Raw genomic sequence first — 19,783 nt, forward strand, 5'->3', positions numbered from 1 at the left:
ACCAGAGATAATGTTTGACTGTGTGTAGAACTCTGTGTTGTCTGGGACTGTGCTGTACTAGAAGGATAGAGAGGGAAAACTGTGTATACAGGGCAGAGTATTACAGGACTGACTGTGGTTAAAAGGAACACAAGCCGACAAACCTCACTGAGGCCAAAGTTCACTTGACACGAGCGAAAGCACCTGCTATCAGCTCACAACATTCACACAACTTTTGTAGTTTATCTGGTCTTGACTTAAGCTAGAATTGTGGTCAATTGCGTATATGGCTGATGTAGCGTCCTTTTTGTTTAGTTCAGTAGCCCTTTCCACTCGCAGTCCATCATCCCATATACGGCTTGAACATTTCAGATTTTGTCATTGATTACTTAAATTGGAAACCAGTGGCTGTACAGTATACATGCTATATTATGTCAGAGCACAGGTTCTCCATTTAACAGCACTGTATAGGTTTTGACTGACAGCCGTTATAAACTTGAGCACCGCGCACGACAAGAAGATGCCCCCATCCCTCCTGCTATTTGGGCTACTTTTGCACATTTGTTGTTGTCTGAGTAAGGGAACTGCTGTACCTTAAGATAACTCTGTGTATTTTGAAAGATGAGATGTGGAGGATTATAATGAATACTGCTTTGATGTCATTCAAGCAAACTACACACCCATGAGTCCAAATGTGTACTTCATATTTTAAACCTCACGTAATTTACAGTATCAATGTTTATGATCCCTATGTTTGATCCACAGTTACAAGGATGAAATGTGTTATCAATCAGTTAGTGAAATTACATTGAAAAGACGTCTTTAGATTTTCCAGAAGTTGACATCAAGTGAAAGGTTAACAAATGTATTTTTGGACGTCGAAAGTACATCTTATACGGACGATAAAAACACATCTTATACGGACTTCACAAATACAAAATATGTATTTCCTAGACATTGAAAATATATATTTTCCGGACATTGAAAATACCTATTTTCCTTATGATGAAAATGAGTATTTTTCAGTCATTGATTCTATGGACAAATTTCAACTGATATACATTATCAATTAGGTAAGCATTATACCACAATAATAATTTTCCACACCTCTTAAAAGGAAAGAGGAGCCAAATGTAGATCGTAAACAAAATATTTATTATTGCTCCCATAAATCACATGCAATTAAGTAAGCTTTTTTAAAAACTTTAAATCTGAATGATGATGTTCAAAGTAGTCTAATACATAGAAAAAAAGAGAAAAAAACACTTCAACTACAATAAGATTCTGAGTAACGATTACATATTAATTTTCTTGCTATGACTGTGATATGTTGTTGTTTATCTACCTTAGGTAAATGCACTAACTGTAAGTCACTCTGGATAAGAGCGTCTGCTGAATGATTAAAATGTAATTGTAAAAAACAACACTTTTGCAAGGCATACTAGTTATTATTCTAATGAGCTCCGCCCCGAAACAATTATACATTTGGTACCAGATCCAAATCTGAACGAATCATAGACATCTAGGCTATGTTTCACAAGTTTGAACATCACAGTACAGTACGGCACAGTTTAGTACAGTAGAGCACAATAGAACACAGAAGAGTAAAGTACAGTACAGTACAATCCGGTACGGTACAGGACAGTAGTTTTTTCAGTACATTACAGTATGGTATATTACAGTAGAGTTACAGTAGAGTACTTACAGTAGAGTTGAATTAATTAGAGTTAAGTACAGTAGAGTACATTACGTATAGTTTAATTTAGTAGAGTACAGTACAATACAGTAGTTTAATTCAGTACAGTAGAGTACGATACAGTTTAGTTTAGTAGAGTAGGGCACATTAAAGTATGGTACAATACAGTACACTACTTTATACTTTACGGTACTCTAGTGTGCTCTAGTGTAATGTACTGTACTCTACTGTCAAATTTTTGTAGGTCTGTTTTTGGGGGTTTATTTATTCGCACCAAAGAAAAGAAGTGAAAGACAAAACAGTACGGACAAAAAACAGGTAAAAAAGGTGTGCAGGTGAGGTTGGAAGCACAAAAGCGCTGATATGAAAACCACACCATAAATAAGTACAACAACAAACAAGTTTGTTCAATCAGTTTAACAAAGCATATTAGTTATAATTGCACATGATATACTCAGTATACAAGAAAAAACATGTTTGATTATGTTTGTGTGTGTTAGAGTGTGAGAGTTAGGCTACATGGAGGGGATTATTGGTAGTTTGGTTCATCAGACTGACCCCCAGTCTTCACTTGGAAGTTATTGAGGGATGATGAAGTTTTGGCAAGATTACGAAAATGATTCCAGAGTATGGTACCTCTCTATCTGATAGAGAATTGGCTATGTGAGGTGCGGCAGTGGGGAGGGTGAAGGTTATCGTGGTGTCTTGTGTTCTATAGTTGAATTTCAGAATTAACCTGGAATAATCTATTGAAGGGTTTAGGTAAACAGTCTGGGAGATATGAGTATTTGTGTACTGGCCCAAACAATATTACAGTAAATGAGATATGGGTAAATTAAGCTATAGTATAGAGTTAGGAAGCAAGCCTGATGAACCAAACCACTAATCTTTTTGATGATACCAACAGATTTCATTACTTTGCTAACGACAAATTGAACATGATCTTTCCAGGATAACTTTTCATCAATTCGAAGGAATCGAGTGGATGTGACTTGTTCCATTTCATTCCCACCAATTCCAAATCAAATCAAATCAAAGTTTATTTGTCATGTGCACCGAATACAACAGGTGTAGTAGACCTTAGAGTGAAATGCTTACTTACAGGCCCTAACCAACAGTGCAATTTAGTAAAAAATAGATATTAGGTGAACAATAGATAAGTAAAGAAATAAAAAACAACAGTAAAAAGTACGTGAAAAATAACAGTAGCGAGGCTTTATACAGTAGCGAGGCTATAACAGTAGCGAGGCTTTATAGAGTAGTGAGGCTATAACAGTAGCGAGGCTTTATACAGTACCGAGGCTATAACAGTAGCGATGCTATATACAGTAGTGAGGCTATAACAGTAGCGAGGCTATAACAGTAGCGAGGCTTTATACAGTACCGAGGCTATAACAGTAGCGATGCTATATACAAGTAGTGAGGCTATAACAGTTGCGAGGCTATAACAGTAGTGATGCTATATACAGTAGCAAGGCTATAACAGTAGCGATGCTATATACAGTAGCGGGGCTATAACAGTAGCGATGCTATATACAGGCACCGGTTAGTCGGGCTAATTGAGGTAGCATGTACATTAATGTATAGTTAAAGTGACTATGCATATATGATAAACAGAGAGTAGCAGCAGCGTAAAAGAGGGGTTGGGGTGGTACATTGCAAATAGTCTGGATAGACATTTGATTACCTGTTCAGGAGTCTTATGGCTTGGGGGTAAAAGCTGTTGCAAAGCCTTTTGGTCCGAGACTTGGCGCTGTCCGGTACCACTTGCCATGCGGTAATAGAGAGAACAGTCTATGACTGGGGTGGCTGGGGTCTTTGACAATTTTTAGGGCCTTCCTCTGACACCGCCTGGTATAGAGGTCCTGGATGGCAGGCAGTTTAGTCCCAGTGATGTACTGGGCCGTACACACTACCCTCTGTAGTGCCTTGCGGTCAGAGGCCGAGCAGTTGCCGTACCAGGCAGTGATGCTCTCGATGTTGCATCTGTAGAACCTTTTGAGGATCTGAGGACCCATGCCAAATCTATTCAGTCTCCTGAGGGGGAATAGGCTTTGTTGTGCCCTCTTCACAACGGTCTTGGTGTGTTTGGACCATTCTAGTTTATTGGTGATGATTGAGATTCTGGCTCTATTTTTTTACAATATTTCCTATCCTTACTAGTGAATACAATAAAGTTAGATTTGTTTGACATTTAAAGAGCATGTGTTTATCTGGAACCATTCAGAAAATGTTGTCATACCTGAGTTGGCTTCATAAATTAGTGAATCAAAATGATCGTGTGATAATAATCAAATTGGTATCATCAGCAAAAAGAATGGGAAGTACAATAGAAGATACAGCAGCAAGGTCATTGATATAGATTAGGAATAACAAAGGTCACAATTATCCAACCCTGTGGCACATCACAGGATATCTTGGCCCTGGTAGATGCACAGCCAGCCGATTGCATAAACACATTGTTCTCTATCATAAACATAACTATATAACCAGTTATACCTGTATGTATAATCATGAAAACTGTAATAATGCAGTTTAGAAAAAAATATTTAATGATTCATCGTGTCAAACGCTTTGGATAAATCAAAAAAGATGCCAAGATTTTATCCAAAAATTGCAAAATAGCCATATCTGTGGAGTAGTTTTTACGAAAACCATATTGGTGCTCATAAAGAATACAGTGTTGATTTAAATATTTCAACATTCTTTTATACATACATTTTTCTAGGATTTTAGAAAAACATGGTAATACAGATATTGGGAGAACAGTTGTAAAAGATCTTGGATCCTCAGATTTAGCAATTTTCAAATCAATACCAGTTTGCATAGATTTGGTGAAGTTTGGTGAAACGTAGATGTCCATGATTGGTTCAGATTTGGTCTGGTCATATTCTGAACGTCTATGTTTGGGCCAGACGTCTGTGGACGTTTAAGGTAAGGCCGGCCCGGGTCAAATCTGAACCAAAAAATAGGCGTCCATGTTTGGCCCAAATCAAGGCCTGTACGGATCGGACCAAATCTAAACCAATTATATACGTCTGTTTGGCCCAAATATAGGCCGGTCTGGACCAGACGTCTGTGGAAATTGAAATCAAGGCCTTCTTATGATTCTTTCTGATTTGTCAGAATCGGACCATAAACTTACGTCCGTGGACATTGAAATCAAGGCCTGTCCAGAACCCATCTAAAAAAGACGTACAAAAGACGTGGCCTGACGGTAAATGCTTAGCGGGTTGACTCCATTCTATTTGCACCAAAATTACAATCTGTTTGTCTGAAATGCTTTTTGAAATCCTAAAATCCTAATATGTAAGATCATATTTTATAACTTACCTAGCTAGCCATGTTGGCAATAGAATAAACTTTCAAATATTGACCACCTGACCCAGATTGTGATTTATAAGTTTTTGGATTGCGTAAACAACAACAGTAATTGTATGATAGTTGAAAGCTATTTCCTTGAGTCAGTAAAGTGCATTGAAATTTACACTGAACAAAAATATAAACGGAACGTATAACCTGTTGAGCATTTCTCCTTTGCCAAGATAATCCATCCACCTGACAGGTGTGGCATATCAAGAAGCTGATTAAACAGCATGATTACTACACAGGTGCGCCTTGTGCTGGAGACAATAAAAGGCCACTCTAAAATGTGCCGTTTTCTCACACAACACAATGCCACAGATGTCTCAAGTTTTGAGGGAGCATGCAATTGACATACTGACGACAGGAATGTACACCAAAGATTTTGCCAGAGAACTGAATGTTAATTTCTCTACCATAAGCCACCTCCAGCTTCGTTTTTGAGAATTTGGCAGTATGTCCAACCGGCCTCAAAAGCACAGATCACGTGTAACCACGCTAGCCTAGAACCTCCACATCAGGCTTCTTCACCTGCTAGATTGTCTGAGACCAGCCACCCGGACAGTTTATGAAACTTTGGGTTTGCACAACCGAAGAATTTCTGCACAAACTGTCCGAAACCGTCTCAGGGAAGCTTGTCTGCGTGCATCCTCACCAGGGTTTTGACCTGACTGCTGTTCTGGGTCGTAACCGACTTCAGTGGGAAAATGCTCACCTTCGATGGCCACTGGCACGCTGGAGAAGTGTGTTCTTCATGGATGAATCCCAGTTTCAACTGTACAGATTTATTTATCTGTTATTTTACCAGGTAAGTTGACTGAGAACACATTCTCATTTGCAGCAACGACCTGGGGAATAGTTAAAGGGGAGAAATGAGCCAATTGTAAACTGGGGATTATTAGGTGACCGTGATGGCCAGATTGGGAATTTAGCCAAGACACCAGGGTTAACACCCCTACTCTTACGATAAGTGCCATGGGATCTTTAATGACCTCAGAGAGTCAGGACACCCGTTTTAACGTCCCATCCAAGAGACTGCACCCTGCACAGGGCAGTGTCCCCAATCACTGCCCTGGGGTATTGGGATATTTTTTAGACCAGAGGAAAGAGTGCCTCCTACTGGTCCTCCAACACCACTTCCAGCAGCATCTGGTCTCCCATCCAAGGACTGACCAGGACCAACCCTGCTTAGCTTCAGAAGCAAGCCAGCAGTGGTATGCAGGGTGGTATGCTGCTGGCAATGACGTCGTGTGGGTAAGCGGTTTGCGGATGTCAACGTTTGGAAAGGTGTGTACCTTGTGACATCAGTTAGACCTCTCACTCAAACCCTATCTAATATTTTTTTCTTATCGTGCACCTAATCAAAAATGTCTATGAATATTCTTATTATGTAACCAAATGTATCAGAGTATTTTCAGATTTTGTTATTGACAAATTCTGTGAAAAGTACAGTAAATTTAAAAAGCACATAGTTGTTCTGTTAGAAACATTTAAATGTGGCCCTATCCCTATAGGACAATTTCCACGAATGTAAGGGGTTAATTATTGGCTTAATATTAGGGCATTATCACAATTGACATAGACTAAAAATTGCTATTATTATTGTGATAAAGTGAGGGAAAGTGGAGGGAAATAGCATGTGATTGAAAGAATAACTGAATAAAACAGGTAGAAGTGACAGAATAGGATAGTTAGTATTTTCTTCTGTATTTTCTCTGAGGTTCATTGCGTTCGTGTGTCTGCAGAGGGGTTGGGGTCTCTTCATGTCTGTCCGTCTGCACGTGAATGTGTGACTGACAGAATTAGGTCAGGGACAATAGACTGCTGCTCTCATTATATGGAGAGACATTAAAATAAAGAAATTACTAAAAATAACCAATAATGGAACCGGGTTCCCTGCACGTACACACAGCACATCTATGCTATAATTCCCTTTCTGTGAATGAAAAAAACTAAAAGGTGTAAACAGGGGGTTTGTCGTAATCAAAAGTAATTTCCGCCTCATTCAGGGCTTTTCTATAAATGTCTCCCCTGGTTTGGGACGGAATATTAAAAGGTTAGGACATGAGGGTGTAACACAGCATTTTAAACACAGAGAGCAGACAGAGACTAGATTAGCTGTGAATGATCGTGAATATTTATATGATTATTGGATGGGCTTGGGGGACTTGATGAAGAATATTGAAACTATATTTAACCTTTGGGCTTGAATAGCTGAATTGGACATTATTGGACACAATGAGGGAGGCAAGTGAAGTTCCATTAATGTTCAGTTGTTTTTGTCTGAGTTTAGTACATATAATGGACAGATGAAGACTGTGAAACATTCCTTTGCTGTTTTGATTTTAGTTGATATTCATAGTCTTGCATTTGTTTAGAATTAAGAGAATTGGCCAATTTAAATATTTTATCATAGTTTGAGAGCAGTTAAATTCACATGACACGCTGTGAATTACTTTCTATTGGACTTACTCAATATTCTAATGTGATGTTTGCCAGTCTTTTTCATCTACCCCTCTCAAATATTGTACTGTACTCCTTATCACATGCTTTAGTGTTGTTGTTAGTGCCCTCTAGTGTGAGGATCAGGTTTTGAGATGTGATTTGTGTCCTGAAATCTCAATTTGGGTGTCCATTCTTCGGCTCTATCTCAACTAATCTTTCCGTGTTTCCTTGCACCTCTCTACGCCTCCTTCTCAACCCAATTGGAGGAGAAGGCCCAAGGGCTCTCCCCTCTGACCTTCTTCTTCAAAGGGTTTTGAGAATGACGCGAGGAAATAGTATGGGAGGAAGTGCATAACAATTAATTGCGATAGAGCCATTTTAGATCAGTGATTTCTTCAAGGGAGGCAGGAAGGATTTATTTTAGTGTTGGAACTGAGCCTTCATGTTATCCCCACCCCACTGTGTCCAGGGTCAGATCTGCAGGGGGGAGCTGGAGAAATGGTCCAGTCAGATGTACCAGGAGCCTGAGGTCATGCCAGAGGAGGTCCACATGTTTGACCTGGACTGCTTTCTGTCCGACATCTCTGACACCCTGTTCACCATGACCCAGAAGCCCTGCCCGTGGGCCAACGACCGGCACAACAGTGAGTACCACGCCACAACGTCCATTCTACTTACTTATCTACCTACAGTATTAATATTATACTTAGAGGAACCATTTTACTGTCTACTGAAGCCCTACAGAAGCCCTGTCTACGATACTTGTAACACTATGATGCAAATCCCAATGAAATTGAAAATGTTTCTTCTTCTTTTTATTTTATTGACAAAAATAACAGAATACACCACTTACCATTTATCCAACCTATGGTCATGTGAGACAATAATGCAGGAAAGAAACCGCCCAACAAATGAGGAACTTCAAATAAATAAATTAGGCTAAAGATGCAAACAGAGGCACACAGCCACTGTCTCCCTGTCTCTGGTATGTTTTTCTGTATGTGATTGTAGTGTTCTACCTCATTCCTCCTCAGCGTACACCAGCAATGCTGACATGATACAGCCAGGTCTCACCCCACTGCAGCCCAATCTAGATGACTTCATGGATATCCCAGGTAATTGTGTGTGTGTGTGTGTGTGTGTGTGTGTGTGTGTGTGTGTGTGTGTGTGTGTGTGTGTGTGTGTGTGTGTGTGTGTGTGTGTGTGTGTGTGTGTGTGTGTGTGTGTGTGTGTGTGTGTGTGTGTGTGTGTGTGTGTGTGTGTGTGTGTGTGTACTGGATTTATCTAGCAGTTTACAAACTATCAGGTCTAACTGATCTGTTCCTGGCTGGTTCAGATGTTTTTTTCATGACTTCTCCGATCTCATAAAGTCAGCTATAACAGCCTCCACTCTTCTGGGAAGGCTTTCCACTAGATGTTGGAACATTGCTGCGGAGCATTAGTGAGGTCGGGCACTGATGTTGGGCGATTATAGGCCTGGCTCGCAGTCTGTGTTCCAATTCATTCCAAAGGAGTTTGATGGGGTTGAAGTCAGGGCTCTGTGTAGGCCAGTCAAGTTCTTTCACATCTATCTCTACAAACCATTTATGTATGGACCTTGCTTTGTGCACAGGAGCATTGTCATGCTGAAACAGGAAAGGGCCTTCCCCAAACTGTTGCCACAAAGTTGGAAACACAGAATTGTCTAGAATGTCACTGTATGCTGTTGTGTTAAGATTTCCCTTAATGGGAACTAAAGGGTCTAGCCCAAAACATGAAAAACAGCCCCAGACCATTATTCCTCCCCCACCAAATGTTACAGTTGGCACTATACATTGGGCCAGGAAGCATTCACTTGGCATCCGCCAAACCCAGATTCGTCCCAGACTGCCAGATGGGGAAGCGTGATTCATCACGCAAGAGGACGCGTTTCCACTCCTCCACAGTCCAATGGTGGCGAGCTTTATACCTCTCCAGCCGACGCTTGGCACTGCACATGGTGATCTTAGGCTTATGTGCGGCTGCTCGGCCATGGAAACCCATCTCATGAAGCTCCCGACGAACAGTTATTGTGCTGACGTTGCTTCCAGAGGCAGTTTGTAACTCGATAGTGAGTGTTGCAGCAGAGGAAAGACGCTCTGTGCGCTTCAGCACTCGGCGGTCCCGCGCTGTGAACTTGTGTGTCTACCACTTCATCTGAGCTGTTGTTGCTCCTAGACGTTTCCACTTCACAATGACAGGACTTACAGTTGATCGGGGTAGCTCCATCAGGGCAGACATTTTTATGAACTGACTTGCTGGAAAGGTGGCATCCTATGACGACGCCACATTGAAAGTCACTGAGCTCTTCAGTAAGGCCACCCTACTGACAATGTTTGTGGAGATTGCATGGCTGTGCGCTCGATTTCATACACCTGTCAGCAATGGTTGTGGCTGAAACAACCGAATCCACTGAGTGTCCACATGCTTTTGTATATATAGTGATATATCGAAAGCTTGGGACTATATGATTGTATCTGCATTTTTGTCAAAACTGAGTAATTGACATAGCCTTGTTCTATTCAATGTTCTCTAACTACATAGTACTCTAAGTACCTCCAATTCATGTTGTTAAGTTCAAAAGAGTACAATATAAAAATAGCCTACACCATTTAAACAAATGAGGGTTCGGAACGTTAAAGTCAATTATCTCAGAATAATCTTTTTGCAGATATAAAATTAAAGTCCCAATCTCTTGATATGACTTACATTTAATTTGCTCTGTTAAACCGACCCTTTGGAATGACTTTGACAGCAGCAGTGAATCTATTTTAGTTAGTAAGACATCCCTCAATAATCATTTTCATGACCGCACATTGGTAGTAGTCAGTGACAAATATAAAATATTGGTTTTTAATATTTATTTATTTATTTAACCTTTATTTAACTAGGCAAGTCAGTTAAGAACAAATTCTTATTTACAATGACGTCCGACCCCGGCGATGCTGGGCCAATTGTGCGCCTCCCTATGGGACTTCCAATCACGGCTGGATGTGATACAGCCTGGAATCAAACCAGGGACTGTAGTGACACCTCTTGCACTGAGATGCAGTGCCTTAGACCGCTGTGCCACTCAGGAGCCCTGGATGGGAAACCAAATGTATAGCTGTAGATAGATCAACTCTCCAGTAAGAGGTGATGCCAATCCTAAAAACAATTTCTGATACTGGATCTCACGTCGTTTCAAAGGCACAAATTCAACATATTTTATGGATGGTTTGTCTATGTTGAAAATTGGTTACCATGATGACCATCCTGTGATTGACATTTCACCTTCAAAACAGCAGTTTACATTGACTACTTTTTTCAAACTAATGTATTTTCCACGTAGATTCCACGCCACAATACGTTGGCAGATTACGTCGAAGCAATGTCGATTTAACCAGTTTGTGCCCAATGGGTTACTACAGTATATGTGTAGGGAAATCTGATGGACAGATGTGGTGACCAGAAACGATTGAAGCTCCTGATAAAAAGTTATAAATGCTACTTTACCTATAGATTGATTAGACTTATGTACTCTGTCGAAGAGAGTTAGAGCTACAATAATAGTTTTTCACATACAGAATCACTGCATGTAGCCAAAATGACTCTGTTAAGCAGGTGGACAGATATGCATCTTTAATTGATTTATATTTAGGGCTTCTCTTCTAAATATGCAGCTGGGGAAACCCATATGAAAATTCATGTATTGGCATGTATTATTATATTGTTGAGTTAAAGATTCCTCTGTGAGTGGCACCCCTGGGTTGGGCTCTCTGTTCTGTGTCATGTTTATGCCATGTCCGGAGTGAGCTGGAGGTCAGAGGCTGGGTTGAGACACAGCAGAGTAGGGAAGTGGAAGCGCATGTGGTTAACCGCAACACGTGGCAAAGGGGCCCAGCGGGATCAAGGGATAGAGATGGAGGGAAAAAAGGATGGAGGGATAGACAATAGAGGGATGGAGATATTGGAAGGTAGTATGATTTATTTTCTTCTCCGGTGGTTTGAGTAGAGGATTACATTGTTTATGACAGGAACTCTTTATTGCATTGTTGCCACTCTCAGTTTGATCACTTCCTAGGATAGTAATATGCTCTGGACTGCCATATTGATTTGATAATTATGTATTTGTCAGTGCTGCATTTAGTCCCTCTACATATCGGTACTGTAGTCCCCTGTACTGTGGGTGAGAGTGGGTTGTCAGGGGTATTGGCACGAGCATGTTCCTCCCGGTCTGTTCTTATGGCCTTGCCAGTACCAGGGTCCTTTGGCAGTAGGGTCCTTTGGCAGTAGGGTCCTTTGGGATCAGCTTTCTGCCTCCGTCACCAGGGTCAGCAGGGTGGCAGGGTGCTTGTCAGGGCCCATATGTTTAACTGATGGACACACAAATAGAGACTCCCTTCCCATCCCTCCATGTGACTGTGTCACAACATACACCATGCCATGATGTGACTGAGACAGAAGGAAACAAAGCTACGCCGCTGGTCACTGATCTCAGGTTGTATATCATACCAGGTTGGTGTGAGTGGGTATGATCCTCAGTTGTTAGAGTAGGGTTGCCCATTGATACAGTGTCTTCCCGAACCTTCTTGAAGGTTCACATTGCTAAGGAACTAAGGTTCATATTGGTAAGTATTCTTGTAAATTATCTCTGAAAATGCACTACTGCTAGATTTTATGGGATTTTTTCATATCTTAACATGTATTCCCTTAAAATATTGCATTTATTAGGGAAGGACATTCTTTCGTTCAACTTGTTTTAAACTTTAAAAAACAATTTCCTGATTTTACTGAAATAAATTCCTGGTTCCTGCTGTGCAAAAGATTCACAGAATGTTGTTATCATAGAGGCGGGAATTGAATAGGGTTAAAATGATAGAAACTAAATAAGTGATTGACAACAATGGGCTTGGGCCAGTATCATGGTGTAGTGATGTACTCACGTGTGTTTATTTGCTTTGACTGCTGTACTTTACAGTATTTGTCCTGAAAGGGTATACTTAGGGTTGTGACGGTCACGAAATTTCGTCAGCCAGTGATTGTCAAGCAAATAATTGTCGGTCTCATGGTAATTGAACGTTAATTAACATAAACAAATGTAGCATCTCCTGGCTCCACACACAGCCTACAAGCCACTGATGCAGACCTTTGGAACATCTACATTTTAAAAAGTCTAATAAATCCATGTAATACAGCCTACACCTCCACAATAAATCCATTATTTATTTTAGAAGCATGATATGATTAAAATGTAGTCTATTTCAGAAGAACAGAACAGAATAACATACTCTGAGTTGTCCTATGCCAAATGGCTGTTGGCTACACTAGTTAATTTAGCAGACTTCTAAGATTTGCTTAGAATTCCATGGCATTATTTTCTCCAAACGATTTGAGGGAATGTGGGTATTCTGTGATGAGCGGTTAAAAAAGAAATAGATAAATAAATAAATAAATTCCTATATGCTTAATTTGGAGTTATTAATGTAACTTTAGTTGTTCTACAAACATTGGGCTATATGTTTAGATTTCTAATACAGCGTAAGGCTGCATGATGCAACTCTAATGATGATTTGAAAAAAGTTGCTTGAAGGGCATGAGCTCTGCTTTGTTTTTTTGAGTAGGCTGTACACACTTTATCAGTCTCTCATTCAGAATTTGACAAGCACTTGATAATGCCTAGAATTTAACGGCGGAATCCCCTTTGTATGGCCGTAATACACCCTAAAATCTATGCCATTTGCGGGCAGTGTGCCCTTCTCCCTGAGTGCTGCTCGCTCCATCACGTGATCAGGTCTTTCTCACAGGCTACAAGTGAAGACGGACACATTGGGACGCAACTGCGTGCATCCTTATCCAATTCTGAGGTACATATTGATGATATTGAACTGTCTACATTTAATTTTCATCAGCCAACAAGGCCTAACGAACAGCAAAAGCACTAGGCTATGCCAATCTACTAACCCCCATAGTACAAAGATAAACCTATTCAATTCTGTGCGATAAATAAACATTCCAAACATAGTCTGCAACAGTTGTGGGATGCGATATAGATCCCAAATGAATAAAACCACTAGCATAAAAAAAAAAATATTTTTATGCAATGTGGCTGACACAACAGATCAGAACGTTGAGCTTAAAATGTTGATAAGCTATTAGGCTATTTCTTAACATTATAAGTGTAGCAGTGCAAACATGGTAGTATGCTATAAGCTTGAATGTTTCCTTAGCAGAAAACACTATTATCAAAAGTGACCGCAAATGTGATTATGCATGTAATGCTTTTATTATAAAGATGCATTTTTATGGTGAAAATGATCTTCCTCAAACTTGAAACTCACGCACTGCTTATGTACAGTGGGGCAAAAAAGTATTTAGTCAGCCACCAATTGTGCAAGTTCTCCCACTTAAAAAGATGAGAAAGGCCTGTAATTTTCATCATAGGTGCACTTCAACTCTGACAAAATTAGAACAAAAAAAATCCAGAAAATCACATTGTAGGATTTTTCATTAATTAATTTGCAAATTATGGTGGAAAATAAGTATTTGGTCAATAACAAAAGTTTATCTCAATACTTTGTTATATACCCTTTGTTGGCAATGACAGAGGTCAAACGTTTTCTGTACTACTAAGGTTTTCACACACTGTTGCTGGTATTTTGGCCCATTCCTCCGAGCAGATCTCCTCTAGAGCAGTGATGTTTTGGGGTTGTTGCTGGGCAACACGGACTTTCAACTCCCTCCAAAGATTTTCTATGGGGTTGAGATCTGGAGACTGTCTAGGCCACTCCAGGACCTTGAAATGCTTCTTACGAAGCCACTCCTTCGTTGCCCGGGCGGTGTGTTTGGGATCATTGTCATGCTGAAAGACCCAGCCACGTTTCATCTTCAATGCCCTTGCTGATGGAAGGAGGTTTTCACTCAAAATCTCACGATACATGGCCCCATTCATTCTTTCCTTTACACGGATCAGTCGTCCTGGTCCCTTTGCAGAAAAACAGCCCCAAAGCATGATGTTTCCACCCCCATGCTTCACAGTAGGTATGGTGTTCTTTGGATGCAACTCAGCATCCTTTGTCCTCCAAACACGACGAGTTGAGTTTTTACCAAAAAGTTATATTTTGGTTTCATCTGACCATATGACATTCTCCCAATCTTCTTCTGGATCATCCAAATGCTCTCTAGCAAACTTCAGACGGGCCTGGCCATGTACTGGCTTAAGCAGGGGGACACATCTGGCACTGCAGGATTTCCCTGGCGGCGTAGTGTGTTACTGATGGTAGGCTTTGTTACTTTGGTCCCAGCTCTCTGCAGGTTATTCACTAGGTCCCCCCGTGTGGTTCTGGGATTTTTGCTCACCTTTCTTGTGATCATTTTGACCCCATGGGGTGAGATCTTGCATGGAGCCCCAGATCGAGGGAGATTATCAGTGGTCTTGTATGTCTTCCATTTCCTAATAATTGCTCCCACAGTTGATTTCTTCAAACCAAGCTGCTTACCTATTGCAGATTCAGTCTTCCCAGCCTGGTACAGGTCTACAATTTTGTTTCTTGTGTCCTTTGACAGCTCTTTGGTCTTGGCCATAGTGGAATTTGGAGTGTGACTGTTTGAGGTTGTGGACATGTGTCTTTTATACTGATAACAAGTTCAAACAGGTGCCATTAATATGAGTGGAGGACAGAGGAGCCTCTTAAAGAAGAAGTTACAGGTCTGTGAGAGCCAGAAATCTTGACCAAATACTTATTTTCCACCATAATTTGCTAATAAATTCATAAAAAATCCTACAATGTGATTTTCTGGATTTTTTTTTCTCATTTTGTCTGTCATAGTTGAAGTGTACCTATGATGCACATTACAGGCCTCTCTCATCTTTTTAAGTGGGAGAACTTGCACAATTGGTGGCTGACTAAATACTTTTTTGCCCCACTGTATATCAGTTAGGCTCTACACCCCTTTTAAAGCAGATTAATGTACTTAATTTTAATAAGTTATTTGGCCACTTTAGTTGTAATACAAACCTTATTAAAACATATAGGCCTATGGGCTAGGCTACATAAGGTGTGTGACTATGATTCGAGAAAGTAAAAACAAAAGGCTTTGTTACTTATGCTGGGCATCATTCACAGGTGATAATATATAATTCACAAGTGATAGGCTAATATTGTCACCTGTACCGAAACACGGGCAGCGGAAAAAAATACATTTTATCTATACACTTAAATAAAGGAGGACGCTTTTCCCCGTGGTTTATTTTCATGCCAGTCAGGTAGGCTATACTCCTGTAGTAAATATAATTAATGTGCTTAATATTAGGAAAGTTGAGAAATAAATATAGTAGGTCAAGCCTATAGAAAGCTGAGCCTCCTCTTTTTAATAGAGGCCATCACTCTGTTTTCTCACACAATGGCATAGCCTATTGAAATGTTGCGCAACATGAGCTCATGCGCCATCATGAAGTGTTTGATTAGATTTTCAGATACATTTGCATTGATGTCAGAGTGATTAGAGGGACAATAGAGTGCTGAGTACCAGGCAGTTAGCAAGTTTGGTATGCTACTAATGGCCATCAGCAGCATCAGAGCTTGGAGAATCCTAATTACCATTACAAACGGTCACGTGGAATTTGACTGCCTTCATGACTCGTGACCGCTGGTGTGGTGGTAATACGGTCACTGCAACAGCCCTAGGTATTCCGTATTCTGCTTGAAAAGCATTTAGTGCGAGGTGGAAACAATGTCTGTCCAGTTGGTACAGTATCACTGTGCCTTGCCAAGTTGGCAGTGGGCGCGTTGTTTTATGATGCTTCATGACCGCTGGCAAGGGTAGACATACTCTGGAAGCCCACCCAGTCAGATTCTATGATGTCATCATCACGCCACAAGCAGATAAGATCATAGAATTATGTAATGGATCAGATGCCTTTCCTGAGTTAGCAACAGACAGGCAAACATAATACTTATTGAAGTACATATAATAGACTATAATAGAATGGACTGAAATAGAAAATAGATTTTATTTATTTACATTTAACATTTTAATCATTTAGCAGATGCTCTCATTCAGAGTGACTTACGGCGAGTGAGTGAGTGCATACATCTTCATACTTTTTTTATCCACTTTTTTATCCATTTGCACAAAAATTAGGCCCCTACATGTACATTATTCAGTACAGACGTTATACTTGCCAAGACTGCAGATGTGTTTTATTGACACATGTTGTACATGTAGGGGCCTAGTTGATTCATCAACATGGTTCAGGTGTGATCTTTCCTTCAAAGTCGGTGACATTACTGCCATTAGTGCAACTAATGGCAGTAGCAACAGTCATCAAAATGGTTAAAAGGTTTTAAAAACAACTAATAAATGCAACATTTGGACAATGGATGAAGATACTTTTTGAATGTTTTATAATCCATCAGATATTGACATGATTATAGCACATAAAAAATGTACTGGCACGGACAAATAACGAATAGAGTTCAGGGATTGTGGATGGAATTCAGGTATTCATTTTATTGTCAAATGTCACCTTTTTTATTAGAATATATAAATTGTCTTACTGGATCAGGTATTTTCTGTGTATTTTGTGTTAAAATAAATTGAATTTCATGCGCCTCATTTGCATAAATATGGTGGCTGTGTTTGCATATATGAACACAATAACATAAAGGTGTGGGACAGGGCTGCAACCACCAAACACTTGCTCTGTCTACCCTACCTTCACTGTTTAGACTGCCTCATTAATTACTGTTATCACGTTCTGTTGCATAATTCAACAAGTGTGTTAATAGCAGGATAACACGCTTGGCTCTAGATTACACATTTTTAAGCATACTCTACATTGTTTGCAATTTCAGACATAATATCACTATAAACTGGGTGTTTTCGGAAGTTGCTTTCATTTCAGCGGATCTAATTTGTAAACATTTCAACTCTATTAAATTATTACTTTTTTCAATTCCACAAAAAAATGAACACCCCATCAAAATAAAGTGATCTGTCTTCTCTTTCTGGTGATGTAAGTGTCCAGACTGTGTGTTTAATCGCTGACTAAGCTTTAGCATTCTTATAGATTCAACAGTAGAACACAATGTATTCCATTAAGCCCATTTCAACCATGGGTGTGTTTGACAGGTCATTACAAACATTTCCACGGTCATAACGTTAACGGGAAAAAATGTCACGCATAAGCAAGAGTATGAAAGAGTTGCAGGAGTAAAATGAAAGCAACCAATCCAGCGAGATTTAAGTGACAAGTGGATTTTGCACCCCACAAACACAGGAAATAGATGGATGAAAAAGACAGATCCTCAGGTGGGTGGGGCATACGCCTTGCTAATCTCCTTCCATCTGTCCATGCAGGTTCTACCTGGAACCAAAAAGGGCTCTCCTATGGGGACAGCCAAAGAACCCGTTTGGAACCCTTTTTTCTAAGAGTATAGGGTTGATGATTGTATTTTTTCCTGTCCTGTGTTAGATATCTTTATGAGCTACCGGGGCCAGTCATTGGAGCAGGCTGCTTATGCTGACTGTGGCTACTTTGAGAGCTCCTCCAGCGGGGCTTTCCCCTCTGTGTCCAGCCCTGTAGTCACCGTTCCACAGCTACACGTCGACACTCAACTAGCTCAGGTACAGTAGCTAAGCGCTTTGTTAGGGGATGGAAAAGTGATGAAAAAGTAAACGATTCACATGAAATTTGGCACATATTGCCTGGACTATGTATTCTTTGTTTTGGGTTCCTGCGTTTTCATTGCATAGTTTGTTTTACTGTTTACTGTTAAAGTGATAGTTTATCATATAAATTGTACCCAAAATGTTTTAGTCATGAATGAAACTTACAATGAATCTCTCTTCCAGTCCAACCTCTCATCTGACAACCTGTCTCAGCCCTCTTCATCCAACTCTCTGTCAGGCCCTGGCTACCACAGACAACCCCTGACCTCTGAAATTACCTTCAACCCCACTAACAACCCCAAGTTCAAAGGTCACCAACAACAGGATTACCACAGCGAGTACCATACTCCCAGCATGGTATCAGGGGCCATGCCCTCCTATGGACACCAGGCTTACTCCGGCGCCGCCGTCTCCATCGCAACCACCAACATACAACAGCAGCCCGTCTCCCCAGGAGACGGAACCTTTTTGTATCCGCCTCCCTGTCACAAGTACGGTTACCACGCCACCACTGCCAGCTCAGTGACCTCTACCGTCATCACCCACACGGGATCCACTATGGGTGGCAGTATTCTGGGATCGGATCCCCAGGGTCATCACGGGTACTCCACCACGGGAGACATGTACTCCCCAACATCCTGCCTCTCTCAGGGGTACTCGTCCGTGGTCTCGGCCCCGGCCCTCCCCTCTCTCAGTGTACCTCCTCACTGCTTCTCAGCCCCACAGCAGCCGGGTGTGGCGGGTGGTAGAAGGGGGAAGCACAAGCAGAAGACAGCAGTGGGGGTGCAGATGGGGTCCCGTCTGTCCACCCCTCAGACGGCTCCCCCCCAGACCAGCTTCCTGGCAAAACTACTGTCCTCCAGCACCCAAGAACGTGAGCATATCCATTCACTTAATTTTTCCTTCATCATACTTTCATACTGCAGTGATACACTGATGCACTTGCCGTTCCAACACTCTTGGTCTTGTATTCACCATTATCCACTATCACTGTCTTACAGAAACATTAACCAAAACCATTGTACGCTTGTTTTACCTTCGCACAGTTCACTTTTGACCATCTTGTTTTTAGGCAAACCAACGCTGGGATTCGATGCAACTTTAGTAGCAACCAAAGGGCACAGGTCAACCTCTCCCAACTCTCCAGTAAGGCCAATATAGTTTCTTTAGTTAACACAGGTGTGAGTTTAAAATACATAATTCAAACCTTTACTGCAGATTACAGTTGTACTTTTAATCAGATAATGTGTTTGGTTTAGCATTCGAGCAGCAGCATGCGTATCGGAGGAGTGTCTGGATCTCAGCTGCAGCCTGGGTCTCCCTGGCCCTCAGGGATCCCACTTCTTACACCAATTCACTGCCAGACGTCTACCCACAGCCACGCCGGTCTATACACTAGTACCTCCCACGGATCTGCCGTCTCTGCTCTCCTCACCCAGGGCTCAACACACCCCAACATACCTCTCCTCATCCCCAAGACAGAAAAACTCTCCCCTGTACAGATCTACGGTTCTGAGAGAACTAGTTTAACAGGTAATTAAGGACGAACATAATTTCATGTAAAAATGTTAACATGTCATGTGTGGTTGAAAAGCAAAGAAATCCATTCCTCTTTGTTTGTTTGTTTGT

General features: G+C 40.9%; 1 protein-coding gene across 1 annotated transcript in view; it reads left to right on the top strand.

The window, feature by feature from the left end:
- Positions 1-19,783, top strand: part of LOC139420863 (carbohydrate-responsive element-binding protein) — a 40,650-nt gene that overhangs the window by 14,647 nt on the left and 6,220 nt on the right. Inside the window, exons 6-11 of the mRNA XM_071171226.1 lie at positions 7,953-8,127; positions 8,518-8,598; positions 17,958-18,109; positions 18,338-19,028; positions 19,227-19,300; positions 19,414-19,687. Coding sequence (XP_071027327.1) covers positions 7,953-8,127; positions 8,518-8,598; positions 17,958-18,109; positions 18,338-19,028; positions 19,227-19,300; positions 19,414-19,687 — 1,447 coding nt within the window. The remainder of the gene's footprint in view (positions 1-7,952; positions 8,128-8,517; positions 8,599-17,957; positions 18,110-18,337; positions 19,029-19,226; positions 19,301-19,413; positions 19,688-19,783) is intronic.

This window comes from Oncorhynchus clarkii, chromosome 12 (assembly GCF_045791955.1).
Source record: "Oncorhynchus clarkii lewisi isolate Uvic-CL-2024 chromosome 12, UVic_Ocla_1.0, whole genome shotgun sequence".
NCBI lineage: Eukaryota > Metazoa > Chordata > Actinopteri > Salmoniformes > Salmonidae > Oncorhynchus > Oncorhynchus clarkii.